We start from the raw sequence: 24,108 nt of genomic DNA, 5'->3' as shown, positions 1-24,108 counted from the left end.
ATAGTGTTTAACATTATTTAATGGGAAAATTTGGCACAATACAGGTGTGGAAAGCCTGACTTACCCAGAAAGCTGTAATAACCAGATTTTAAAAAAAAAGACACATAGAATAGCTATTTTGCTAGCAATAAAAATATAAATATTTTAAGCTTCTTTACTCTTTTTATAACTGGCACTACTTACAATATACTGCTATCCTTCAATCAATGTAAGCTCACTAATAGATATATTAGGCTGCGTAATATACAGGTTCTATATACCTAATATAATTTCATGGAGATTTAGTTCAGTCTAACTAACCTAAAATTTGTGAGAAGCACTAACTGCTGTAAGTTTAACACAAAAGTGACATTGGATATAAAAAGCATGATCCCATATTGCCTATGTAAGTTGGACATCACAGAATAAATAGGAATGATCCACCAGTACCCACAAATCATTCAGGGGGAGAGCAATAAAAAATGAAGACATAAAATGTGAAAATGTGTTCTGCCCATCCCACCCCCATTCCCAAAACCTGCAAGGCCTCTCTACAAGCTCAACTGCAGATTGTCAAAACTAATCTTGACATTACTGAGAACAAATCCAACCCCAAAGATCAAAAGGTGAAAGGTCAGGGATACTCTGACAGGGATAGAGGGTCACAAAAACAGACCTGTACCCATTTCTTTAAAAAAAAGAAAAGAGGGGAGGAAATACTACGAAACAAATGTGTGAAAACAGTTGTGAACCTAGCTACCTTATATATTCAACATACAAATATTTAAAATAAATAAAATAAATGTAGGGACAGGGTGCAAATGTAAGATGGCGCCGACAGATATGGCAGCTCTGCTTCTAGCTCCTAAGCAACTTTGCAGTATTTAGATTTTTTTTTTAGTGTTATTTCTTACATTATTAGCCCAGAATTTCTTATTACATACAGCCAGAAAGAACTTTAGGATATCAAAACGTCGGTAACCAGGAATACGACTTTCTCGAATTGGATCCTTTGTTCGTACCCCCCAGGGCAATTGAATTTATTCCAGAGGCTGCTCCAAAACACCGCCGGCGGAGAAGAGGTATTCAGAGTGGACTTCCAGTCCGACTTCCGAGTATATTACTAGCTAATGTTCAGTCTCTGGATAATAAAGTAGACGAGCTCAGGGCGAGGATCTCCTCCCAGAGAGACATCAGGGATTGTAACATACTCTGTTTCATGGAAACATGGCTCTCTCAGGATACACTGTCCCCGTCCATACAGCCAGCTGGGTTCTCAGTACATCGGTCAGACAGGAATAAAGAACTCTCCGGGAAGAAGAAAGGCGGGGGTGTATGTTTCATGATTAACTTCGAAATGCCTACAAGGCCCTTCTCCCCTGCCCTCCCTTCGGGAAAATCTGATCACAACTCCATTTTGCTCCTCCCTTCCTATAGGCACAAACTCAAACAGGAAGTACCCATGCTAAGGTCTATTCAACGCTGGTCTGACCAATCGGAATCCATGCTTCAAGATTGTTTTTATCATGCGGACTAGGATATGTTTCGAGTAGCCTTTGAGAATAACATCAACGAATACGGTGACTGAGTTCATCAGGAAGTGTTTAGTAGATGTTGTACACACTATGACTATTAAAACCTACCCAAACCAGAAACTGTGGATAGATGGCAGCATTCGCGCAAAACTGAAAGTGTGAACCACCGCGTTTAACCATGGCAAGGTGACTGGGAATATGGCCGAATACAAACAGTGTAGTTATTCCCTCCGTAAGGCAATCAAACAGGCAAAAAGTCAGTAGAGACAAAGTGGAGTCGCAATTCAACAGCTCAGACACCAAAGGGAAAACCAGCCATGTCGCGGACACCGACGTCTTGCTCCTGGAGAAGCTAAAACACCTTCTTCACACACTTTGAGGATAACACAGTGCAACTGACGCGGCCCGCTACCAAGGACTGTGGGCTCTCTTTCTCCGTGGCCGACGTGAGTAAGACATTTAAGCTTGTTAACCCTCGCAAGGCTTCCGGCCCAGACGGCGTCCCTAGCCGCATCCTCAGAGCATGCGCAGACCAGCTGGAGTGTTTATGGACATATATAATCTCTCCCTATCCCAGTCTGCTGTCACCACTTGCTTCAAGATGGCCACCATTGTTCCTTTACCCAAGAAAGCAAAGGTAACATAACTAAATGACTATCGCCCTGTAGCACTCACTTCTGTCATCTGAAGTGCTTTGAGAGGCTAGTTAAGGATCATATCACCTCTACCTTACCTGACACCCTAGACCCACTTCAATTTGCTTACCGCCCAAATAGATCCACAGACGACACAATCGCCATTGCACTCCACACTGCCCTATCCCATCTGGACAAGAGTACCAACCACCCAAGCCAATGCCTGTTCACCCCGCTACCATCCAGCAGCTCTAGGTCAGTACAGGTGTATTAAAGCTGAGACCGAGAGACTGAAAAACAGCTTCTATCTCATGGCCATCAGACTGTTAAATAGCCATCACTAGCCGGCTTCCACCCGGTTACGCAACCCTGCACCTTAGAGGTTGCTGCCCTATATACATAGACTTGGAATCACTGGCCACTTTAATAATGGAACACTAGTCACTTTAATAATGATGTTTAAATAATGTTTACATACTACTTTACTCATCTCATATCTATATACTGTATTCTACTCTACTGTATTTTAGTCAATGCCACTCCAACATTGCTCAATCTAATATTTAAATATTTCTTAATTCCATTCTTTTACTTTTACATTTGTGTTGTATTGTTGTGAATTGTTAGATACTAATGTACTGTTGGAGCTAGAAACACAAGCGCTTCGCTACACCCCCAATAACATCTGCTAAATATGTGTAGGTGACCAATAACATTTGATTTGATTTAAAGAGGGGGCAGGGTGGCCGTGGCATTGGAGGTGCTTGATTTGCAAGCTGTCAGCTGATTACCCTTCAGATGAAGAGCAGTGGGCCTCATTCTCTGTCCAGTGCCTTGTGGCCTCACTAAATCAACATTGTTCTAATGAGGTGTCACACTTGACCCAGAGCAGCCAAGGCCCCTCTCGTAGGTGTCAGTGCCACAATGGGCACCGCTCCATCTCCAGCGCCTTCCTGACACATTTGATTCATTGGAGACTCTGGGCCCTGTCAGGTCAAATTTACCCCAATCAAAACGCCAGCATCAACACATTCAACCTCACCGCAACACCACCCCCAACAATACTTACAACTCCCACAGCCATTTTGGAAAACAACCAAGACAAATTCCTTCCCCGGTTAGGCTACACAACCAGCCTTACACATAGACGCACACTTAAACCTGTCACAAAACAGCTTGACCTAACAGGTCTCTTATCAAGGGAGTGGATTAGTAAATCTGTGAGAAAGAGTTCAGTCTTCTGATGGCACTCACCCCCCACAAACCGTGTGCTGTGTCCCTCAGGTGTTAGGAGTCCTGGCCTCTGACTCACTTATCCATAACACTCCTGATGTGAGCAGGTCCACAGAGCAATGTGGGACAGTCTGGCGAAAAAAGGCTGAGGCAATATGTGCTGCCAAGTTCTATAAATCAAAGGCCATTAAAATGTGTACTTGTAAGTCACCCCTATGCAATCTCACTCCTCTCAGCTTTTAATAGAGCAAAGAACATTTTTGGGAAACTGGAAAACGGTGCAATCGTGTTCAATTTCAGCTGGCAGATAACCTTACTAATACTCCTTCTTGTCTTTCTAATATACAGTGCTTTCAGAAAGTATTCACACCCCTTGACTTAATCCACATTTTCTAATGTAACAGCCTGAATTCAAAATTGATTAAATAGATTTTTGGCCTCACCCATCTACAGTTGAAGTAGTAAGTTCACATACACTTAGGTTGGAGTCATTAAAACTAGTTTTTCAACCACTCCACAAATTTCTTGTTAACAAACTATAGTTTTGGCAAGTCGGTTAGGACACCTACTTTGTGCATGACACAAGTACATTTTCCAACAATTGTTTACAGACAGATTATTTCACTTATAATTCACTGTATCACAATTCCAGTGGGTCAGACGTTTACATACACCAAGTTGACTATGCCTTTAAACAGCTTGGAAAATTCCAGAAAATGATGTCATGGCTTTAGAAGCTGTTGATAGGCTAACTGACATAATTTGAGTCAATTGGAGGTGTAACTGTGGATGTATTTCAAGGCATACCTTCAAACTCAGTGCCTCTTTGCTTGACATCATGGGAAAATCAAAATAAATCAGCCAAGACCTTTTTTGTAGACCGCCACAAGTCTGGTTCATCCTTGGGAGCAATTTCCAAACGCCTGAAGGTACCACAAGTTCATCTGTACAAACAACAGTACTCAAGTATAAACACCATGGGACCACGCAGCCGTCATACCGCTCAGGAAGGCAACGTGTTCTGTCTCCTAGAGATGAACGGACTTTGGTGCAAAAAGTGCAAATCAATCCAAGAACAGCAAAGGACCTTGTGAAGATGCTGGAGGAAACAGGTACAAAAGTATCTATATCCACAGGAAAACGAGTCCTATATCAACATAACCTGAAAGGCCACTCAGCAAGGAAGAAGCCACTGCTCCAAAACTGCCATAAAAAAGCCAGACTACGGTTTGCAACTGCACATGGGGACAAATATCGTACTTTTTGGAGAAATGTCCTCTGGTCTGATGAAACAAAAATAGAACTGTTTGGCCATAATGACCATTGTTATGTTTGGAGGAAAAAGAGGGAGGCTTGCAAGCCGAAGAACACCATCCCAACCGTGAAGCACAGGGGTGGGAGCATCATGTTGTGGGGGTGCTTTGCTGCAGGAGGGACTGGTGCACTTCACAAAATAAATGGCATCGTGAGAAAGAAAAATTATGTGGATATATTGAAACAACATCTCAAGACATCAGTCAGGAAGTTAAAGCATGGTCGCAAATGGGTCTTCCAAATGGACAATGTCCCCAAGCATACTTCCAAAGTTGTGGCAAAATGGCTTAAGGACAACAAAGTCAAGGTATTGGAGTGGCCATCACAAAGCCCTGACCTCAATCCAATATAACATTTGTGGGCAGAACTGAAAAAGTGTGTGCGAGCAAGGAGGCCTACAAACCTGACTCAGTTACATCAGCTCTGTCAGGAGGAATGGGCCAAAATTCACCCAACTTATTGTGGGAAGCATGTGGAAGGCTACCCGAAACGTTTGACCCAAGTTAAACAATTTAAAGGCAATGCTACCAAATACTAATTGAGTGTATGTAAACTTCTGACTCACTGACCCTCAAATAGAAGCGGAAATAAATCCTTCTCTCTACTATTATCCTGACATTTCACATTCTTAAAATAAAGTGGTGATCCTAACTGACGTAAAATAGGGAATTTTTACTAGGATTAAATTTCAGGAGTTGTGAAAAACTGAGTTCAAATGTATTTGGCTAAGGTGTATGTAAACTTCCGACTTCAACTGTATACACAATACCATTGGTTCTCTAGCATTGCTAGAGAACCATTTTCAAGTCTTGCCATACATTTTCAAGCCGATTTAAGTCAAAACTGTAACTCGTCCTCTTCGGAACATTCAAGACCATTTTCTAGTATGTGAAACACTGACGTCACGTGCAACTTTTGGCGGCAGTAAGAAAGCCATCGCCATCTGTGCCCATTCAACATACCCTAGATTTAAGTTTTTATTACTTCTAAACAAAATCCCTTTTTTGGGATTTTCATACGTTTTGATTTTTGCTTGAACCATCGCTAAGATTATATTTGGTTGTGATCTTTGCAAAATAGTGTAACTAGTTTGGATGCAGCAGTTGTTAGCTAGAATACTAACTCTCATTGATATAGGCTGTAGTAAAGGCTAGCCATAGAGCCATTTTACTGGTTGAAGTTTAACTGTTGTTTCAGTATAATGCAGTTGATTTGCAATGATGACAAACATTACATTAAGCAGGACATTCATATGAGCCTTAAAATCCAATTACAATCCAAAAGTAGTGTGAAATGAATTCATAAGCAACATGCAAATATAGGCTTTTGCTGCCGTTCTATAAAAACTCCCCCTTGTTCTGCCACCAACTTGCGCACATCATCATCGTGCAGCGCAATGTTTGTAAACACAGAAAGGGGTCTATGTCTTCTTGGTTAGCAACTCCAGTGTAGATTTGGCTTTGTGTTTTATGTTATTGTCCTGCTGAAAGGTTGTCCTACTGAACCAGGTTTTCCTCCAGGATTTTGCCAGTGTTTAGCTCTATTCCGTTTATTTTTATCCTAAAAAACTCCCTAGTCCTTGCCGATGACAAGAATATCCATAACATGATGCAAGCCACCATTTGCCCCAAACATAACACTGTGTATTCAGGACAAAAAGTTAATTTGCACTATTACTTTAATGCCTTAGTGCAAACAGGATGCATGCTTTAGAATATTTTTATTCTGTACAGGCTTCCTTTTTACTCTGCCATTTATGTTAGTATTGTGGAGTAACTACAATGTTGTTGATCCATCCTCAATTTTCTCCCATCACAGCCATTAAACTTTGTAACCATTTAAAAATCACCATTGGCCCCATCTACCTATAGGTGCCCTTCTTTGCAAACCATAGGAAAACCTCCCTGGTCTTTGTGATTGAATCTGTGTTTGAAATTCACTGCTCGACTGAGGGACCTTACAGATAATTGTATGTGGGGTGTAGAGATGCGGTAGTTATTTACAAATCATGTTAGACAGTATTATTGCAGACAGAGTGAGTCCATGCAACTTATTACGTGACTTGTTAAGCACATTTTTACTCCTGAACTTATTTAGGCTTTCCATAACAAAAGGGTTGAATACTTTTGACTCAAGACATTTCAGCTTTTCATTTTTAATTAAATGTGTAAAAACATAATACACCATAGTGTAAAAGTGGAATTATGTGTAGATCAGTGACACAAAATCTAAATTTAATCAATTTTAAATTCAGACCAACACAACAAAATATGGAAAATGTCAAGGGGAAAAAGTCAAGGCACTGTAGTTGAAAATATTGACCAACTAATCAACTTGGCATTTAACCATCTTGCTGCTCAACTATGCAATTAGTGAGTGCAGGTTGTTTTTCTCATATATACATTTTTTTAACACTGTTTGGATACTTAGGCAGCCCACCCAAGTATTTCAATGGCAGAAAAATCCCTGTAGTGTACTCAGCAGTGACTACTTGGGAGCTAGCCATCATTAGCTTGGAGCCCTGTATTAGCATTAGCAGAAGTAAATTAGAGCGCTCTTACAAGACACGTCACAACAAGAGTGGTCTGAACACAACAAGAGTGGAGAACCAATATATTTTTTTAACAATAGTTACATTTAGGCCATGTTGTTGACCCAGAGATCCAATTAAAGAACACACGGTCAGATAGCAAAATCATTCAAATTCCAGTTGCTTGGTAATGACAAAAACATAAAATCTCAACGTAAGCCACTGTAACCGATTGTTTCTTCAAGCCTCTTTACCTTATAAATGGTTCTCTTTCCCTCTCCAGCTAATCCACCTCTACCTTCTCACTTCTCTCCCTAACACCAGCTGCCAGCATTGCTGCACCAATAATACTTTCTTAATTAGTCATTTAAACAATCACATTAGTCCATGCACGCCTCCCCAAACACAGCCAGGTCCACGGGCAGGTCACCCGCTCTCGGGTCCCTGCCCCCAATCCCCGGGGACCCCTCATTAGAGACACCACCCCCTCCTTTCCAGGTCGGACTGGAACGCTCCGCATGGGGCCGAGGTGGAGTAATGAGGCTTCGGTCATAACCAAGTCCGCAAGGAAATGAGATTCGGATATGAAAAGGCAGTGGGGGGTGAGGTATCACTGGTAACTAAAGCTCTCCTAGCCCTAACCACGCATACCTCAGGGACATGGCTTCTTTGGGCAATTACATAATGCTGGAGAACATCCTGCAGTACCATGGCGTGCGAGCAGGGCAGAGGGAAAGAAGGGCAGTTTTGGGTTGATAATTCATTCAGGAACAGGGATTATAAAGGCTGAAACTGACTGAAATTATAGATCTGTATGAGGAAATTCATCACCACAAGTTACTACTAAATCACAGTAACATAATTACCAGAAGGCTATCATTAGCCTTTTACTTTGCTTAAAAAGATAATACTATCTTTCAAATTGGTACAAGTTGTTTTACAGATGTAAAAAATTAGTGAATGTGATGTAATATGACAACAAAGCAAATGAGGGTGCTGGCAGAGATCATTTAATAGATGATTCAATAGCAACAGCAGATGAAATTTTCATGCAGACCGCAATTGAGTAATCGTGTATGAAGGCCTTACCAAACAAGAAAACTTAAAGACCCAGTGCAGTCAAAAACATGATTTGCCTGTGTTTTACATATTCCAACACTATGAGGTTAGAAAAATACTGTGATATTGATAATGCCATTTTAGTGTAAGAACTGTTATAAAAGACCACCTGACATTTCAGCCTGTTTTGGTGGGATAGAGTTTTGGTCTGCCTGGTGACATCATTTACATTTTAGTCATTTAGCAGACGCTCTTATCCAGAGCGACTTACAGTAGTGAATGCATACATTTCATACATTTTTTCTCCGTACTGGTCCCCCGTGGGAACATCACCAGGCGGTAAATTAGTTAAAGCATAGAAATGTGAGTTATAGATCTGTCACTCATTGAACGCAAGTCTAAGAAACAGTAGAGCTGTGCAATGTGCGCTATTTCTATCCGTCCCGTTTTGATTTTTTGTACACCAGCTTCAAACAACTGAAAATACAAATTATTTTGAAAATATATTTCACAGCAGTTTAGATGGTACACTATACTTGCTTACTCTGTCACAAACGGAATTTAGGCAAACTATTTGATTTTTAGCAACCAGGAAATGGCATTGCGATTTCCGCATAGTGCATCTTTAAAGCCAGACTCAGTAAGTCCTAAATACAATTTCACTTTTTTCTGGCTTAATATATATATATATATATATCTCTAAATGTATAAATGAAAGATGAATTTGCCATTTGGATCACTTCAAAGTGATACCAATAAAGGTTTTACTAATTATAAGTACAGCAGCTTTGTTTACAAATTGCAGGTCAGATTTCTCCAGGTAATTTAAACGCATAGGCCTATTGATAATTTCTCTTCCGCACTTTCTCTGTCCCTCTGATCCATGTATGACTACAGCAACACATCAACAATACATATCTAGCTACATGTACGTATATCCTTCTCAATACAAATGAGACTCATAAATGAGAGTTGAGTGATACAGAATAAACTTGTAATTTAGCTGACAAATGCATGTCGTAATGGTTAAAAACCTCTTAACCTCTCTGGGGTATGTGGGACGATTTCGTCCCACCTACGTAACAGCTACTGAAATTCCAGTGGCGCGATTTTTGAATCGTTAGAAATACTATTACTTCAATTTCTCAAACATATGACTATTTTACAGCTATTTAAAGACAAGAATCTCGTTAATCTAACCCCACTGTCCGATTTCAAAAAGGCTTTACAACGAAAGCAAAACATTAGATTATGTCAGCAGAGTGCCCAGCCAGAAAAAATCTGACAGCCATTTTTCAAGCTAGCATATAATGTCACACAAACCCAAACCATAGCTAAATGCAGCACTAACCTTTGATGATCTTCATCAGATGACACACCTAGGACATTGTGTTATACAATACATGCATGTCTGTTCAATCAAGTTCATATTTATATCAAAAAACAGCTTTTTGCATTAGCATGTGACGTTCAGAAAACGCATAACCCCCGGCAAACTTCCGTTGAATTTACTAACAGTTTGCTAAATTACTCACGATAAACGTTCACAAAAAGCATAACAATTATTTTAAGAATTATAGATACATTACTCCTCTATGCACTCGATATGTCCGATTTTAAAATAGCTTTTCGGATGAAGCACATTTTGCAATAATCTAAGTACATAGCCCGGCATTACAGGGCTAGCTATTTAGATACCCACCCAGGTCAGCATCCACCAAAATCACATTTCCTATAAGAAAAATGTTCTTACCTTGCTTGTTCTTCATCAGAATACACTGCCAGGACTTCTACTTCAATAACAAATGTTGGTTTGGTCCCAAATAATCCATCGTTATATCCAAACAGCGACGTTTTGTTCGTGAGTTCTAGAATGCTTCTTCACGGTCTCGCGCATGGCGCATTGGCGTGTCAAAAATGTCTAAATATTCCATTACCGTACTTCGAAGCATGTCAACCGCTGTTTAAAACCAATTTTTATGCCATTTATGTCGTAGAGAAGTGATAATATTCCGACCGGGAGTATGCATTGAGCCTAAACAGCCGAATAAAATTTCTCCTCGGGAGCGACTCATGCACGCGCATCATTCAAAGGTCCTCTGAGCATCCACTTACAAAAGGCGATAATCTGTTTCAACCTGAGGCTCCCTCGTAAACCTTCAGGTTTTTCGCGGGCTCTGAGAGCCTATTGGAGCCCTGGGAATTGTCACGTTACAGCTAAGATCCTTACTTTTCAATAAAAAGATGCAAGACGCACGACTCCTTGTCAGACAGGGTACTTCCTGCTTGAAACCTTGTCAGGTTTTTGCCTGCCATAGGAGTTCTGTTATACTCACAGACACCATTCAAACAGTTTTAGAAAATTCAGAGTGTTTTCTATCCAAACCTGAACAATAATATGCATATTCTAGCTTCTGAGTTGGTGTAGGAGGCAGTTAAAAATGGGAACATATTTTTTCCAAAATTCTCAATACTGCCCCCTACCCCAAACAGGTTTTAAGGATCGGGCCATTTTTTTCATTTTTCGCCTAAATTTACATATCCAAATCTAACTGCCTGTAGCTCAGGACCTGAAACAAGGATATGCATATTCTTGATACCATTTGAAAAGGAAACACTTTGAAGTTTGTGGAATTGTTAAGTTGATGTAGGAGAATATAACACATTAGATCTGGTAATAGATAATATGAACAAACACATCAGGGGTTCAAACTGTAGAACCCAGCTCCTACATTTGAATATAAAATTGATTTTATCAAACAAAACTATGATACATTTTATTTCTGGGACCCTCAGGATGACAAATCAGAGCAAGATTACTGAATGTAATCAAACCAGTTGTGATAAAAGTTTTTTGTTGTTGTGCACTCAAACAATAGCATGGTATTATTTCACTGTAATAGCTACTGTAAATTGGACAGTGCAGTTAGATTAACAATAATTTAAGCTTTCTGCCCATATAAGACATGTCTATGTCCTGGAATGTTTGCTGTTACTTACAACGTCATTCTAGCGACATTAGCGCACATTAGCAACAACCGTCCCGGTATAGGGACACAGATGCCTTAGAGGTTAATAATATTGGCTCCCGGCTGTCAGTCCGTCTGTGCGACAGGTGACGCAGGAGCACAGATTGGTGGGTCTGTCATTACAAAGTTGCTTCAATGTTGCTAGCTTGAGCTTCTGAATGAAAACTGGAATTGTGGGTGATTTTCATTCAGCAAGGGATTGAGAATATTTTCCTAGTCAAACACTTGCTAGTTCGACCACATTTCAGACTTCTTAGCACGACCAGTGCCAGCAGCATGCTGGACACTATGGATAATAATCACGAAGCCAGCTCTATCTACTGGTATGCAAGTGAAGAAAGCTAGCTAGAAACAGATCGATCCACACGCATTGCTTGCAAATGTGCATAGCCTACCGGTGGGTGATTAAGCCAACAGCCATATAAACTTTCATGCACTTGCAAACTTTGCTGGAGTTGATAGCTGGCTAATTGTTTTCCTCTTGGATGTGGAGTTTACTATTGCAACCTTTTGATGGTGAATTTATTCAACCCTATATTTGCTGAGGGTGGACTTTTCCAGGCAAGTGTTTACACTGCAAGAAATCAAGCAGATAATGGTGCTACCATTGCACTGCAGCAGGTGGCCTATATCGTTGAACTTGTCTACTAAATTAAAATACAATTTTACTGCTGTAACGTTCATAGCTGACTCCACATGTAAATTGTAATTTTTATACAGTACAGTAACCTACATGCTCGTTGTAGGCTACAAGCAAACCAGAACACAGCTGTCTGATACTGACTGATCGAAGGGTGGTTGGCCCAGCGGCCGCTATGAGAACTCTTATATGGAGCATGTTATGACGTCTCGCCTGAGTTTGTTTTGTCACCCCAAAAGTTTGATATTTCATAATCGTAAACGACGTAAATGAGACTTACTGAGTCTGGCTTTATAGACCAATAAGAAAGAGAGTTCCAAACAGCTAGTTTTCAGTTTTCCACCTCCCCACTCAGACCACTTCCAGACAATCCTAGCAAAATTCTTGCTTGAGAAATTGCTCTTCCTAAGAAGTGATTTGTTTCTTTTTGAACATTTTGACTGAAAACAATCACAGTAACATACTTAACTGTTACCCATAAAAGGATTTGATATTGAGATAGAAATGGCTGCATTGGGCCTTTAAATGGTTAACCAATTAAAACAAGAATAAACAAACCCTGTTTAAAAAAGGCTCCTCTCATGTCCTTGTGTAGCTGCAAAGTGGGTTAGCTGGCAGAGGCCTGCCATAATGACATCATACAAAGAGGGTGCACTGGGAAGAGGAACCAATGACCTGACCCGAGGGTCAGTTCCTAGATTTAGGAAACCATGCGTACTCTCTCCCAACCTTGTAAATCCCATGTGCACTTCTCACAGTGTTCAGGCTTTGCCTTATCCCATAAAAAAATAAAAATAAAAATAAATTATTTGTCAGTGGTCTTGATATAAGCTTACTGATGCATAAAAGGTATAGCCTATGGCTCTAATATGACCATACGAGTAGTAGATTGACAATTCAAATTAAGAAAGATTGAAATTGCTCATTTTCATCCATTTACTTAAAATTAGAACCATACATTGCCTCCTTTTCTAAATGGAATACACACTTCAAATAGAATCACTGACCAACCTCCTTCACTGCTGTCTTTCTAAAAGGGTTGAAATGGAAACCTTGAGGAAAGGCGAGGGCATAAACTTGGACCACGGGAGAAATTGGGCGTGGGGCAAGTTGTTTAAGGTTGTGGGGGTGCTCTCCTAACAATGGGGGAACACAGTTAATACCCCGGCCACTCGAATGGACACAATCTGGAGGAGTGAGGCTATGCAGGCCTCTGTGTGGAAGGAGCTCCTGATTTAGTTACACAGCTGAAACAAGAGCCTTTCACTTGCAAACAATGGACTGCTTTTCTGAGGGCTAGTGCTGGACAAGTGAGGAGCAAATTGTGTGTGTGTGTGTGTGTGTGTGTGTGTGTGTGTGTGTGTGTGTGTGTGTGTGTGTGTGTGTGTGTGTTTGTGTGTGTGTCAGAGTGAGTATGTGTTAAAAGAAAAGAAATCATCTACTGCTGAAGTACTTTACGAGAACCTGCTTTAAACAGAGAGAGGCCTAAGTGCGTAAGTCTCCATGGGAATCTTAGCTTGTTAGGGGGGCCTTTCTCCCTCCCCCTGGCTCTCCCCCGCTGTATTCCTGGACCAATGCAATTGTTTATTTTCGCCTATTGAGGTTGCTCCATTCACTGGCTTTCACATTTAACCAGCTCAATTGGAGTGAGAAAGCACTTATTCGGAGGAAAGAAATGTAGCATTCCATTGACAGAACTGTAAGGCTGTAGCAGCAATAATTTAATTATTTTAAAAGAAAAGAGTTCAACTGACTGTGAGGGAACAACGTCAATCACATCAAGAGGGTGATTTCATCAAAATCGTATCTTGGCAGATGAGAATGGACAGCGTAGGAGCACATCACCTTGACGTTACAGAGCAAAGCTGTTTCAACAAAGCACAAAGAGTCCACAAAGGTCCTGTAGAATAGAGCACAGAGCCCTGAAGGGGAGAAGTTCATTCTCCCTGCTCTGCTAACTGAACCTCAGTCCCGACAGAACAATGCTGTGCTCTGCTGCCCCTAGAGCCTGCTCCCATGTGTTACTGTTGTTGCCTTCTCTCCCCAGCCTAGCCTGGCCTGGCCTTGCCAAGCCACCCCGGCACAATAGCTCTGAGGTGGACGAGCAAGCTCTTCTCTCCAGGTGGCTGGCCGGTCGCAGTGGCAGACCCCTTCTCTGTAACAATCACCGTGGCTACCAGGGCCTTTCTCCATCCTGTCACTAGCCATTATCCCTGACCAGAGAGAGCCTCTCAAGGACAATCAAACAGGATAGTGGATTCGAGTGGGGGGCATTGACCAAAATCTGATGTACACCCCTCCCCTCACAGCGCAAGCCTCGTAGCAGGAGGGACGACAACACAAAAGACAAAGGAAGGATTCAAATGTGTCAGAGGGGTGAGGTAAGGGTTAAGTCAGGTTCACTGATTACCTCCCGTCAAGGTGAAAAAAAAAGATGATTTGCAAATTGACAGATCGACTGCCCAACGGTGACAGTGTTCTCAATAGCACGCTACATGACTTCATTCTACTAACGACAGCCATATCTTCACAACACATAACAAAAAATGTAAGTTAAAATCCCTGAACAGATCAATTGACAGAGATGCCACCATCTTCCATAAGGCGATAAAGACCACACTATAAAAGCTACTGTATGTGTAACTTAAGAATAAAGTTCAATATTAAACAGAAAAAGTGGTGTACCAAAAAAGAAAAAGCCTCAACTGAAAATTGACATTTTGTACTTTTCACTTATCTTTTAACTAATAAATATACGTTACCTGTGACGATTGTCCTATGCCCTGTCACTTAATCAAAAGACTTGCCTTATGAATAACTAGACATTGATTAAGCAAACGATTTATTATGAGAAAAACACTTATTGTATGTACAGTGCATTCGGAAAGTATTCAGACCCCTTGACCTTTTCCACATTTTACAGCCTTATTCTAAAATGGGTTGAATAAAAAAAAAAAAAAAATCTACACACATTACCCCATAATGACAAAGAAAAAAACTGGTATTTAGACATTTTTGCAAATGGAAGTTTAGAACAACCAAGACTCTTCCTAGAGCTGGCCACCCGGCCAAACTGAGCAATCGGGGAAGAAGGGCCTTGGTCAGGGAGGTGACCAAGAACCCGATGGTCACTCTGACAGAGCTCCAGAGTTCCTATGTTGAGATGGGAGAACCTTCCAGAAGGACAACCATCTCTGCAGCACTCCACCAAATCAGGCCTTTACAGTAGAGCGGCCAGACGGAAGCCACTCCTCAGTAAAAGGCATATGACAGCCTGCTTGGAGTTTGCCAAGAGGCATCTAAAGGACTCAGACCATGAGAAACAAGATACTCTGGTCTGATGAAACCAAGACTGAACTCTTTGGCCTGAATGCCAAGCGTCAAATCTGGAGGAAACCTGGCACCATCCCTACGGTGAAGTATGGTGGTGGCAGCATCATGCTGTGTGGATGTTTTCAGCGGCAGGGACTGGGAGACTAGTCAGGATCGAGGGAAAGATGAACAGAGCAAAGAGAGATCTTTGATGAAAACCTGCTCCAGAATGCTCAGGCTGGGGCAAAGGTTCGCCTTCCAACAGGACAACGACCCAAAGCACACAGCCAAGGCAACGTAGGAGTGTCTTCGGGACAAGTCTCTGAATGTCCTTGAGTGGCCCAGCCAGAGCCCGGACTTGAACCCGATCGAACATCTCTGGAGAGACCTGAAAATAGCTGTGCAGTGACGCTCCCCATCCAACCTGACAGAGCTTGAGAGGATCTGCAGAGAAGAATGGGAGAAACTCCCCAAATACAGGTGTACCAAGCTCATAGTGTCATACCCAAGAAGACTCGAGGCTGTAATCGCTGCCAAAGGTGCTTCAACAAAGTACTGAGTAAAGGGTCTGAATACTTACGTAATGTAATATTTCATTTTATTTTTAATACATTTGCAAAAAAAAAAAAAACATTTTTGCTTTGTCATTATGGTGTATTGTGTGTAGATTGATGAGTAAAAAAAACATTTAATCCATTTTAGAATAAGGCTGTAACGTATTGTTTTTGTTCAAAAAGTCAAGGGGTCTGAATACTTTCCAAATGCACTGTATGTGTAGTTAGCAATGTTCTCCCGTTGTTTGATTATGGATCACCGGTTAAAGAAACAAACATTTGGTTGCTTGACGTAACACCGGTTCTATGATAATATGAGTGAGGTCTCTCACTATGGGTAAGTGATTCAAGGAAGCTCCAATCACACATATGTTGTAGACAGACACGAGCGACGGCGAATAGTTGGAAGCCCCCAATCTTTTATAAGGCTCCGTCATCCCCTACTAGCTTCACTTTCCAAGTATATGTTTTCTTCCTTACGCAAAGCGTGAAGGGAAACGTGGTGAAAGACGTCACTCATTATCATAGAACGGGGTTACGTCAAGTAACCCAAAGGTTAATTTCAAAATACTTGCTTGATCTCTTTTACGATGGGGATATAGCCAACTCCCGTAGTTCTCATATACTCTCCGAAGCCAGGTTGTCTAGATAGAATCAACTCCCAGAAGTCCCAAAACTAAGCACCATATGCTCTAACGAGGGGGTTCCCCAACACGGAACATTACAGATCTCTTGAACAGAGATGCCCTTGAACAATGCTCATGACGCAGCCAAACCTCCAGTGGAATGAGCTCTCAGGCCCTCTGAAGGTGGTAAACCCTTGCTATTATAGGCCACTATAATAGCAACCACTATCCAATGGGATAAGAGCCAGCGAGAAATGGGCCTCCCTGCGTGGGGAGGTGCCCAAGAGACAAAGAGCCGGTCGCTCTTTCTAAGGGCTCTTGTCCTGTCCATGTAGATGCTCCACAAGCGGTGGAGACGCCATTCCTCCAAAATGGAAAAAGGCGGTGGGTGAAAGGCTGACAGCTCCAAAGTGAGTCTATTGTAAGAACTACTTACTTTAGGCACAAAAGCGGGGTTAGGTTGTCGGGTAACATTGGACAACCCAGGGGCAAAGTGCAGGCATGAGTGGTGGACAGACAGTGCGTGCAGCTCTCCCACTCGCTAGGCGGATGTAATGGCTAAAAGTAAAGCAGTTTTAAATGAGATAAGTCTCACTTCCCCGCTTTCCAGCGGCGGCTGTGAAATGGCCTCAAGCACAATAGATAGGTCCCAGGATGGGACTAGCTTCTTGGATAGCGGGTGAAAGCGACGCCGCCCTTCATAAAATGGCAGATAAGGGGGTGTCTCCCCTCTCTATCGTTGTTGAAGCTTATATAGCAGGCAGAGATAGTCCCGCAGAAAGCAATGTACCTCTGAAAATGAGCATAGAAAGGGAGTAACCCGTTTCCGCTCACATCATCTCTCAAACACACGCCACTCGTTGTCATAAAGTGAGCGTGTAGAAGGGGCCTAGCGCTCTGAATAGTCTCCACGACACAGAGCGGTAGGCCTGTCACAGTAAAGGGCAACTTCATCACTTTTTAACCTCATTTTCATTATCTCCAGCACAATATCAGGTCAACATATGTGAAAACGTCACGTTTTGTAAAATAAAATAAAAAGTTAAAAAGTTTTAATAAGTTCATAACATTTTAAAAAGTGATTTTCAAACACTGAGATTCGGGGTAACGTGGGGAGCAAGCAAATACCCTCCCTTGGGCTAGAACTCGTTGCAGGTTTTGAAAAAAATCTATTTTTTCATTTTAATCCTAACCTGTGATTTCACAGAGAAGCATTTTCTTAAGAACTTCCTTATCTTTTTAACTACAGATCATAGAAACGCGCTGTGTTCATTAATGTAGACACTTGTTTGGTGCTGGAGATGATGAATATAAGGTTAAAAAATGGCAGAGCTGCCCTTCAAGATTCATCCTCTCACGGGCCAGGCACAAAGAGCCAGCATGTACGGAAGAGGACGGAAAATCTCTGTTTGCTTGGATCAACAGAAATCTGCATAACGGTAACTAACCAGGGCTGGTCGGTCCCTCACTCTGGAGAGAGTGGGAAGGATCAGACAGAGGGGGGAAAGCGTAAAGACGCACCCTTGGCAATGTGTGTGTGCCATCACGTCCACCCATAGTGGCGCATCGCCGCTTGCCAGTGTAAAGAACAGTGGGCAGCGTGCGTTTACGCACAATGCCAAAAGATCTACGGACGCCTGTTCGCATTTCTCCCATATTTGGGCTACTACAAAAGGGGTGAGGTTCCCACTACCTGTACAAGGGATTCCCTCTGGACAACAAGTCCGCTTCTGTATTCATTATGCCTGCGACATGGGTCACGTGTAAAGAAAGGAGCTGTACTCTGCTCCACAGAAGGAGTTTGTGAAGGTGCAGGGTTTGGGTGCCACCCTGGCGGTTGATGTATGCCACTGCAGTCATATTGTCCATTCTGATCAGAACGTTACGATACTGAATAAAAGGCAGAAATTGCTGTAGAGCTAGAAGCACTGTAAGATAGTGGAGGTCATCAAAGCCAACATACAGAGATCCTTTCTGTGTGACCGTATGCCCCAGCCTGAACACAAAGAGGCATAGGCGGAATGACGTGACTCACCTCTCTGATTGAGTGGCCCGAGAATAAATATTATTTATTCTGACGCCCAGATATTCTGTTCTGTGTGGGCACCAAACAGCTCTTTATCGGATTGATCCTGAGACCAAGCTCTGTGAGGTGGATTGTGAGGATAGCCGTGTCTCTAACTGCTTGCTCCTGTGTGTGGGTACAGAGCAGGTAGTCAGTCGTCTATATACAGTACACAGAGATTCTGAGCCCCCTGCACCTCAATGGGTTGAATGCCACCTGCACACATTGTTGAAAATCTGAGGGGCTAGTAACAGTTCAAATGGACCAGTGAGATACTTATAGGCCATGCCCTGAAAGGCAAACTTGAGAAACAGCCTATGTGCTGGCAGAATGTTTGTGAAAATAAGCATCCTGCAGATTGACAGTAGTGAATGAATCGCCTTGACGAATGGAGCGAGACAGCACATTGTGCGTAAGCATACGGAACATTAACTTTTATCAGATGGCTAACTAGTAATTCTAGGAATTTAGTGCTTGACTTACTTCGCCCAGTACGGGGACTGCAGTAGCTATAACTCTGGGAGAGAAGGTTCTGTCAGCCGGGTTGTATGTGTACTACTCAAAGCCTAACTTTTGGTTCCGTACAGCTCAGTGGCATAAACACCTAGCTAGCTAAACAATGAACCATAATCCCAACTCATAACGTTACTACCCTGCATGAATCTACAGGTAGCCGACCAACTAGGCTCAATGTTAGCAAGCTAATATTAGGCTATAACTAGCAATGGCTCTGAGATACTAATAATATTATTACACAGATCATACATGTAACGTTAGGTAGCGAGCCAGCCAGCTAACATTACCTAGCTAGCTAACAGTACACTAACTTGAAATTAAAACGACTTTGACAAAATTAGAAACGTGTAATATATCTGAATATGTAGCTAGCTCTCTTACCCATATACATGGATTGACGCTTCACCCTCTCTGTCACGGATGCCATGGTTGCCTTTAGTTTGATGATGTAATCCGGAGACAGGTGTTTTATACCACAGCCTTTTGTGGGTTCTCTTTTAGACTCTGTCTGCATATTTGCAATCAAATGTAAGAATTTTCTCCATCTCCTTAGCTATCAGACTTTAATTCCACTGATTTCAAAACTTGGGCCTCCAGAAAGTGGAGAGCAACACTTACGCAGTTCTACCACGTTAAATCTTTCAAAAAAGCAGCTTTAGAAAGAATTACCTACACACACTAACCAGATCATGTTATATACAGAAGTGTGCTATATGGCAGACAAATCCGAACTCATCTCTCGGCATGTCCAGCCCACTCATTATCTCAGCCAATCATGGCTAGCGGGAAGGTTGCTGACTTTTTCCGTAGATAAACAAACTAGGCTCATAATTTAACAATTGTATTCGTATTTACAGACGGCATTCAAGTTTGTTATTAAGGCACATGAAAGTTCACATGTTCCAGAAGGCATTTCTACCAAAAAACGCATTTTGATCAAATAAAAAAAAGTTTACGTTCAAATGGCTCTCCTGTGAAGTAGTGACATATGCCTAGCTTCCTGGGTCTACTTATTTATATATATATATATATATATATTTAATTAATATGCAAAAATAGAGAAAATCAGAAAGGGGGGAAATACTTTTCCACAGCACTGTGTGTATACATCATTGTCAAAATCGATTGTACCTTTATTAAGTTTTAGCCAGATGTGGTTAGTACCTTTTTTCATTTCATTCAGTGCTAAGTCCTGCTTATGCCAAATTATGATTACACCGGAGTCCTGACCCTGTTTAATGTTTTTATGTTTGATTGATGGTAGTAAACCTTCTCTGTAGCCTGAGGGACACGGAGTATCAATGCCTCCACGTCACCATGTTTCGGATTATGATGTCCTGTCCCTTGACGTATTTAAGAAATTCTGGATTTGCTGTTTTAGAACAAAAATACGAACAGTATAGGCCCTGGATATTCCAAGAGCTGATAGTTAATAATCTCATTCATAATAAGTGATATTCACTGGTTTGAGTAAAGTACATTGGGCAATCCAGTCAATTTAAATAAATAAAATTAGGCTCTAATCTATAGATTTCACATGACTGGGAATAAAGGTATGTCTCTGTTGGTCACAGATACCTTAAAAAAAAAAAAATGTAAGGGCATGGTTCAGAAAACCAGTCAGTATCTGGTGTGATCACCATTTGCCTCATGCAGCAAGACACATCTCCTTTGCATAGAGTTGATCGAGCTGTTGATTGCGGCCTGTGGAATGTTGACCCACTCCTCTTCAATGGCTGTGCGAAGTTGCTGGATATTGGCGTGAACTAGAACACGCTGTCCTACATGTCGATCCAGAGCATCCCAAACATGCTCAATGGGTGACATGTCTGGTCAGTATGTAGGAAATGGAGGAACTGTGACATTTTTAGCTTCCAGGAACTGTGTACAGATCCTTGCAACATGGGCCGTGCATTATCATGCTGAAACATGAGGTAATGGCAGCAGATGAATAGCACGACAATGGGCCAAAGGATCTCATCATGGTATCTCTGTGCCATCAATAAAATGCAACTGTGTTCGTTGTCCGTAGCTTATGCCTGCCCATACCATAACCCCACCGCCACCATGGGGCACTCTGTTCACTACGTTGACATGAGCAAACCGCTCGCCCACACGACGCCATACAGGATAGAGAGAGAGCGATAGAGAGAAGAGAGCGATCGATCGAGAGAAGAGGGGGATCGAGAGAAGACGAGCAGGTGTTCACATACTTTTGGTTATGTAGTGAATTCATGAGTCAGCTCACCGTTTTGGCGACAGAGGAGACGTTCATGCCAAAGCGCTCTGCCCGCTTCTTCAGGACCTCAACGCTGACCTAACGCCACAGAGGGAGGAGAGGTGTTATTTATGTGCTCCATAAAAGACAAGTCAGGTGTTCACAAATTCCTATTCATAACATCACATTGAAAAAGCGAGGGAAACCAGATCCTGTCATCCTCTTACAAACAGAAGACCACAGGCTTGTTCTTCTCCAACAAACAGGGATGCAAACAGGTGAGCGTCCAAAAAGGTGACAATTTACATATTACTTACATATTGTCAGAGAATAACAAGTACCTATTTGAACAATCTCAATACTCCTAACTTTCCAAACCACAATAGACAGAGAAAAGTGTGTCCTGCGGTAGTGGGGGGTTGGGCTCTTTGGTCTGGGTTTAAGGTTAATTATGACATGATCATCTCAGTCTCCCCAGACAGAGTTAGGATTTTCTTATTTTCTTGTTGAGGACATGTATTTTCCAGTGGGTTTAATGAAGAACTGTAAGGTGAAGGTCTAGGGTATCTGATTAAATAACTAAATTATTTTCATCCAACATTAAACAACTGTCTCATTTTAATATAATCTGACCTGTCATTCACACACACACATACGACTCATAACCCCCATTATTTTTACGAAAATTATTTTAATGCTCAAAATAATAAACAGTAACAGGCTTTAAATTGCATGACCTGGCTTGTCTATCTTTACATTATTATTTTTTTAAATGTGGGAGGGGTGTGCTGCAATCCCTTGGCATCAGTCTTTGCATCTAATTTCAGCCAGGCCCAGCTCCACTTGAACCTCAAACCTGACTCAAGCTCAGACAGTGACTCCCTCTCCTAAAACTCTCTCATTCTGAAAACGAAAGCATAGCATAAATAACACTATTTAATACAAAGATGCCAACAACACAGTATGATAACACAGTATAATAATAAGTACATTTGATTTTCTAATTTCCTACATAATAACTAGACTACCCACACATAGTGTGATAATGTGGGTTTGCCTAAGGTAAGTACTCAAACACGGCACCAGCGGTACTTATTCATTGGTATCATTGTTAGAGTACTGGAACATTATGACTCCAGTATACACCGTTGTTGTGCAGCTGCCTGCGCTACCATGCTAGGTTTAGTAATAAAGCAACCAAGTTTATAAAGTTACTCCCTCGCTTCCTCCAATGCATATAAGTGTTCCGTGGGTTATTAGACAGACATGTGAAGTAAGCTGAGGCAACACATAGTTAGCGGAGGCATGCAGGTGGTAATGTTAGCTTGCCAACTTAGATGCTAACATAGCTAGCCGGCTAACATCAGCTCGCTAATGTTAACTTTGTGTGTAATAATTTGTGCTATTGGAAACATACATGCAACTATAATGAGCTTTTCATCAAGTATAATCGCAGCATTATTTTCGAACACAGGTTACTTACCTCGAGTTGCATTCCAAATTTCCCAGTCAGGAACAAAGTTTTTGCGTGGAATGTGTGATGACACAGCCGCCAGAGAAGGCAGTGATCACACAGGGAGAAGATATTTTTGCGCCTCTCTTTTATAGCTCAATGGGTGATACACACTTCGTCTGCCCACTTTTCGTCAGACCCCCCACGTTTTTTTAACATCTCTACACGGTTCACGTGAATGACTATTTTGAGATCAAAGCGATGAATATCACCGAAAAATGCCAAGTTTGCATGCCTGCAAGGCTGTCGGAAGGGTGGTGGGGAGTGTTCAGGTTTCGGATTCTCTCACACTTTTTTCAGGGTTTAGATCTTTCAATCACACATTTCTTACAGAAAAACCACAAAATTGGATGCTCTAAGTACACAACAGTGCTAAAACCACACCAGGAGACCACTTTTGAGGTCTGGGAAAAATTGACATTTTTAATGTAGTTACCCTTTAATTCAAGTGTGCATGCACCAAGCACAGTTTTTTGCTTAGCAGTGTTTCCGTAGCGTACACTGGATTGATGCAAATAATCACAATCTCATTCTGTCAGGTAAGCTACTTTGTAGCTAGTTAACATTTAAACACCCACACCAGTAGAAATCAACTTTTCGAGCTGAAAGATAATGGCCAGACCTTAACCATGTTGTTGGCGCCGACAGAGATGGTCACCTCACTTCAGGTCCTTAGAAAACTATGCAGTAATTCGTTTTTTATGCACTATTTCTTACATTGTTAGGCCAGAAAATCTCAAGCGTTAATACATACAGCCGGGAAGAACTATTGGATATAAAAGCGATGTCAACTTACCATCATTTCGACCAGGAATATGTCTTTCCCAAAGCGGATCCTTTGTTCGGACCTCCACCCTAGACATACGATCTTATCCCAAAGGCTGACCCAAAACAACGCGGTCGCCGCAGGAGAGGTAGACGGAGCGGCCTACTGCTCAGACTCAGAAGACAAGCACACCATCCACCGCTTCCTAACATACTACTCGCCAACGTCCAATCTCTAGATAACAAGGTGGACGAAATTAGGGCACGAGTTGCCTTCCAGAGAGACATCAGAGATTGTAACAGTCTCTGTTTCACGGAAACATGGCTCACTCGGGATACGTTGTCAGAGTCGGTACAGCCACCCGGTTTCTTCACGCATCGTGCCAACGGAAACAAACATCTCTCTGGTAAGAAGGGAGGGGGTGTATGCCTTATGATTAACGACTCATGGTGTAATCACAACAACATACAGGAACTCAAGTCCTTTTGTTCACCTGACCTAGAATTCCTTACAATCAAATGCCGACCGCATTATCTTCCAAGAGAATTCTCTTCGATTATAGTCCCAGCCATGTATATTCCCCC

General features: G+C 41.8%; 1 protein-coding gene across 4 annotated transcripts in view; it reads right to left on the bottom strand.

The window, feature by feature from the left end:
* Positions 1 to 24,108, bottom strand: part of LOC115207967 (SAP domain-containing ribonucleoprotein) — a 63,065-nt gene that overhangs the window by 11,429 nt on the left and 27,528 nt on the right. For 3 of the 4 annotated variants that reach the window (XM_029775617.1, XM_029775618.1, XM_029775621.1), the window contains one exon: positions 21,276 to 21,344. The exons of the other annotated variant lie outside the window; for it this stretch is intronic. In XM_029775617.1, the coding sequence (XP_029631477.1) occupies positions 21,276 to 21,344 (69 nt within the window). The remainder of the gene's footprint in view (positions 1 to 21,275; positions 21,345 to 24,108) is intronic. 4 annotated transcript variants of the gene reach the window in all.

Source organism: Salmo trutta, chromosome 14, assembly GCF_901001165.1.
Source record: "Salmo trutta chromosome 14, fSalTru1.1, whole genome shotgun sequence".
NCBI lineage: Eukaryota > Metazoa > Chordata > Actinopteri > Salmoniformes > Salmonidae > Salmo > Salmo trutta.
The sequence above is the reverse complement of the archived record's forward strand: the minus strand, read 5'-3'. Positions and strand labels throughout refer to the sequence as shown.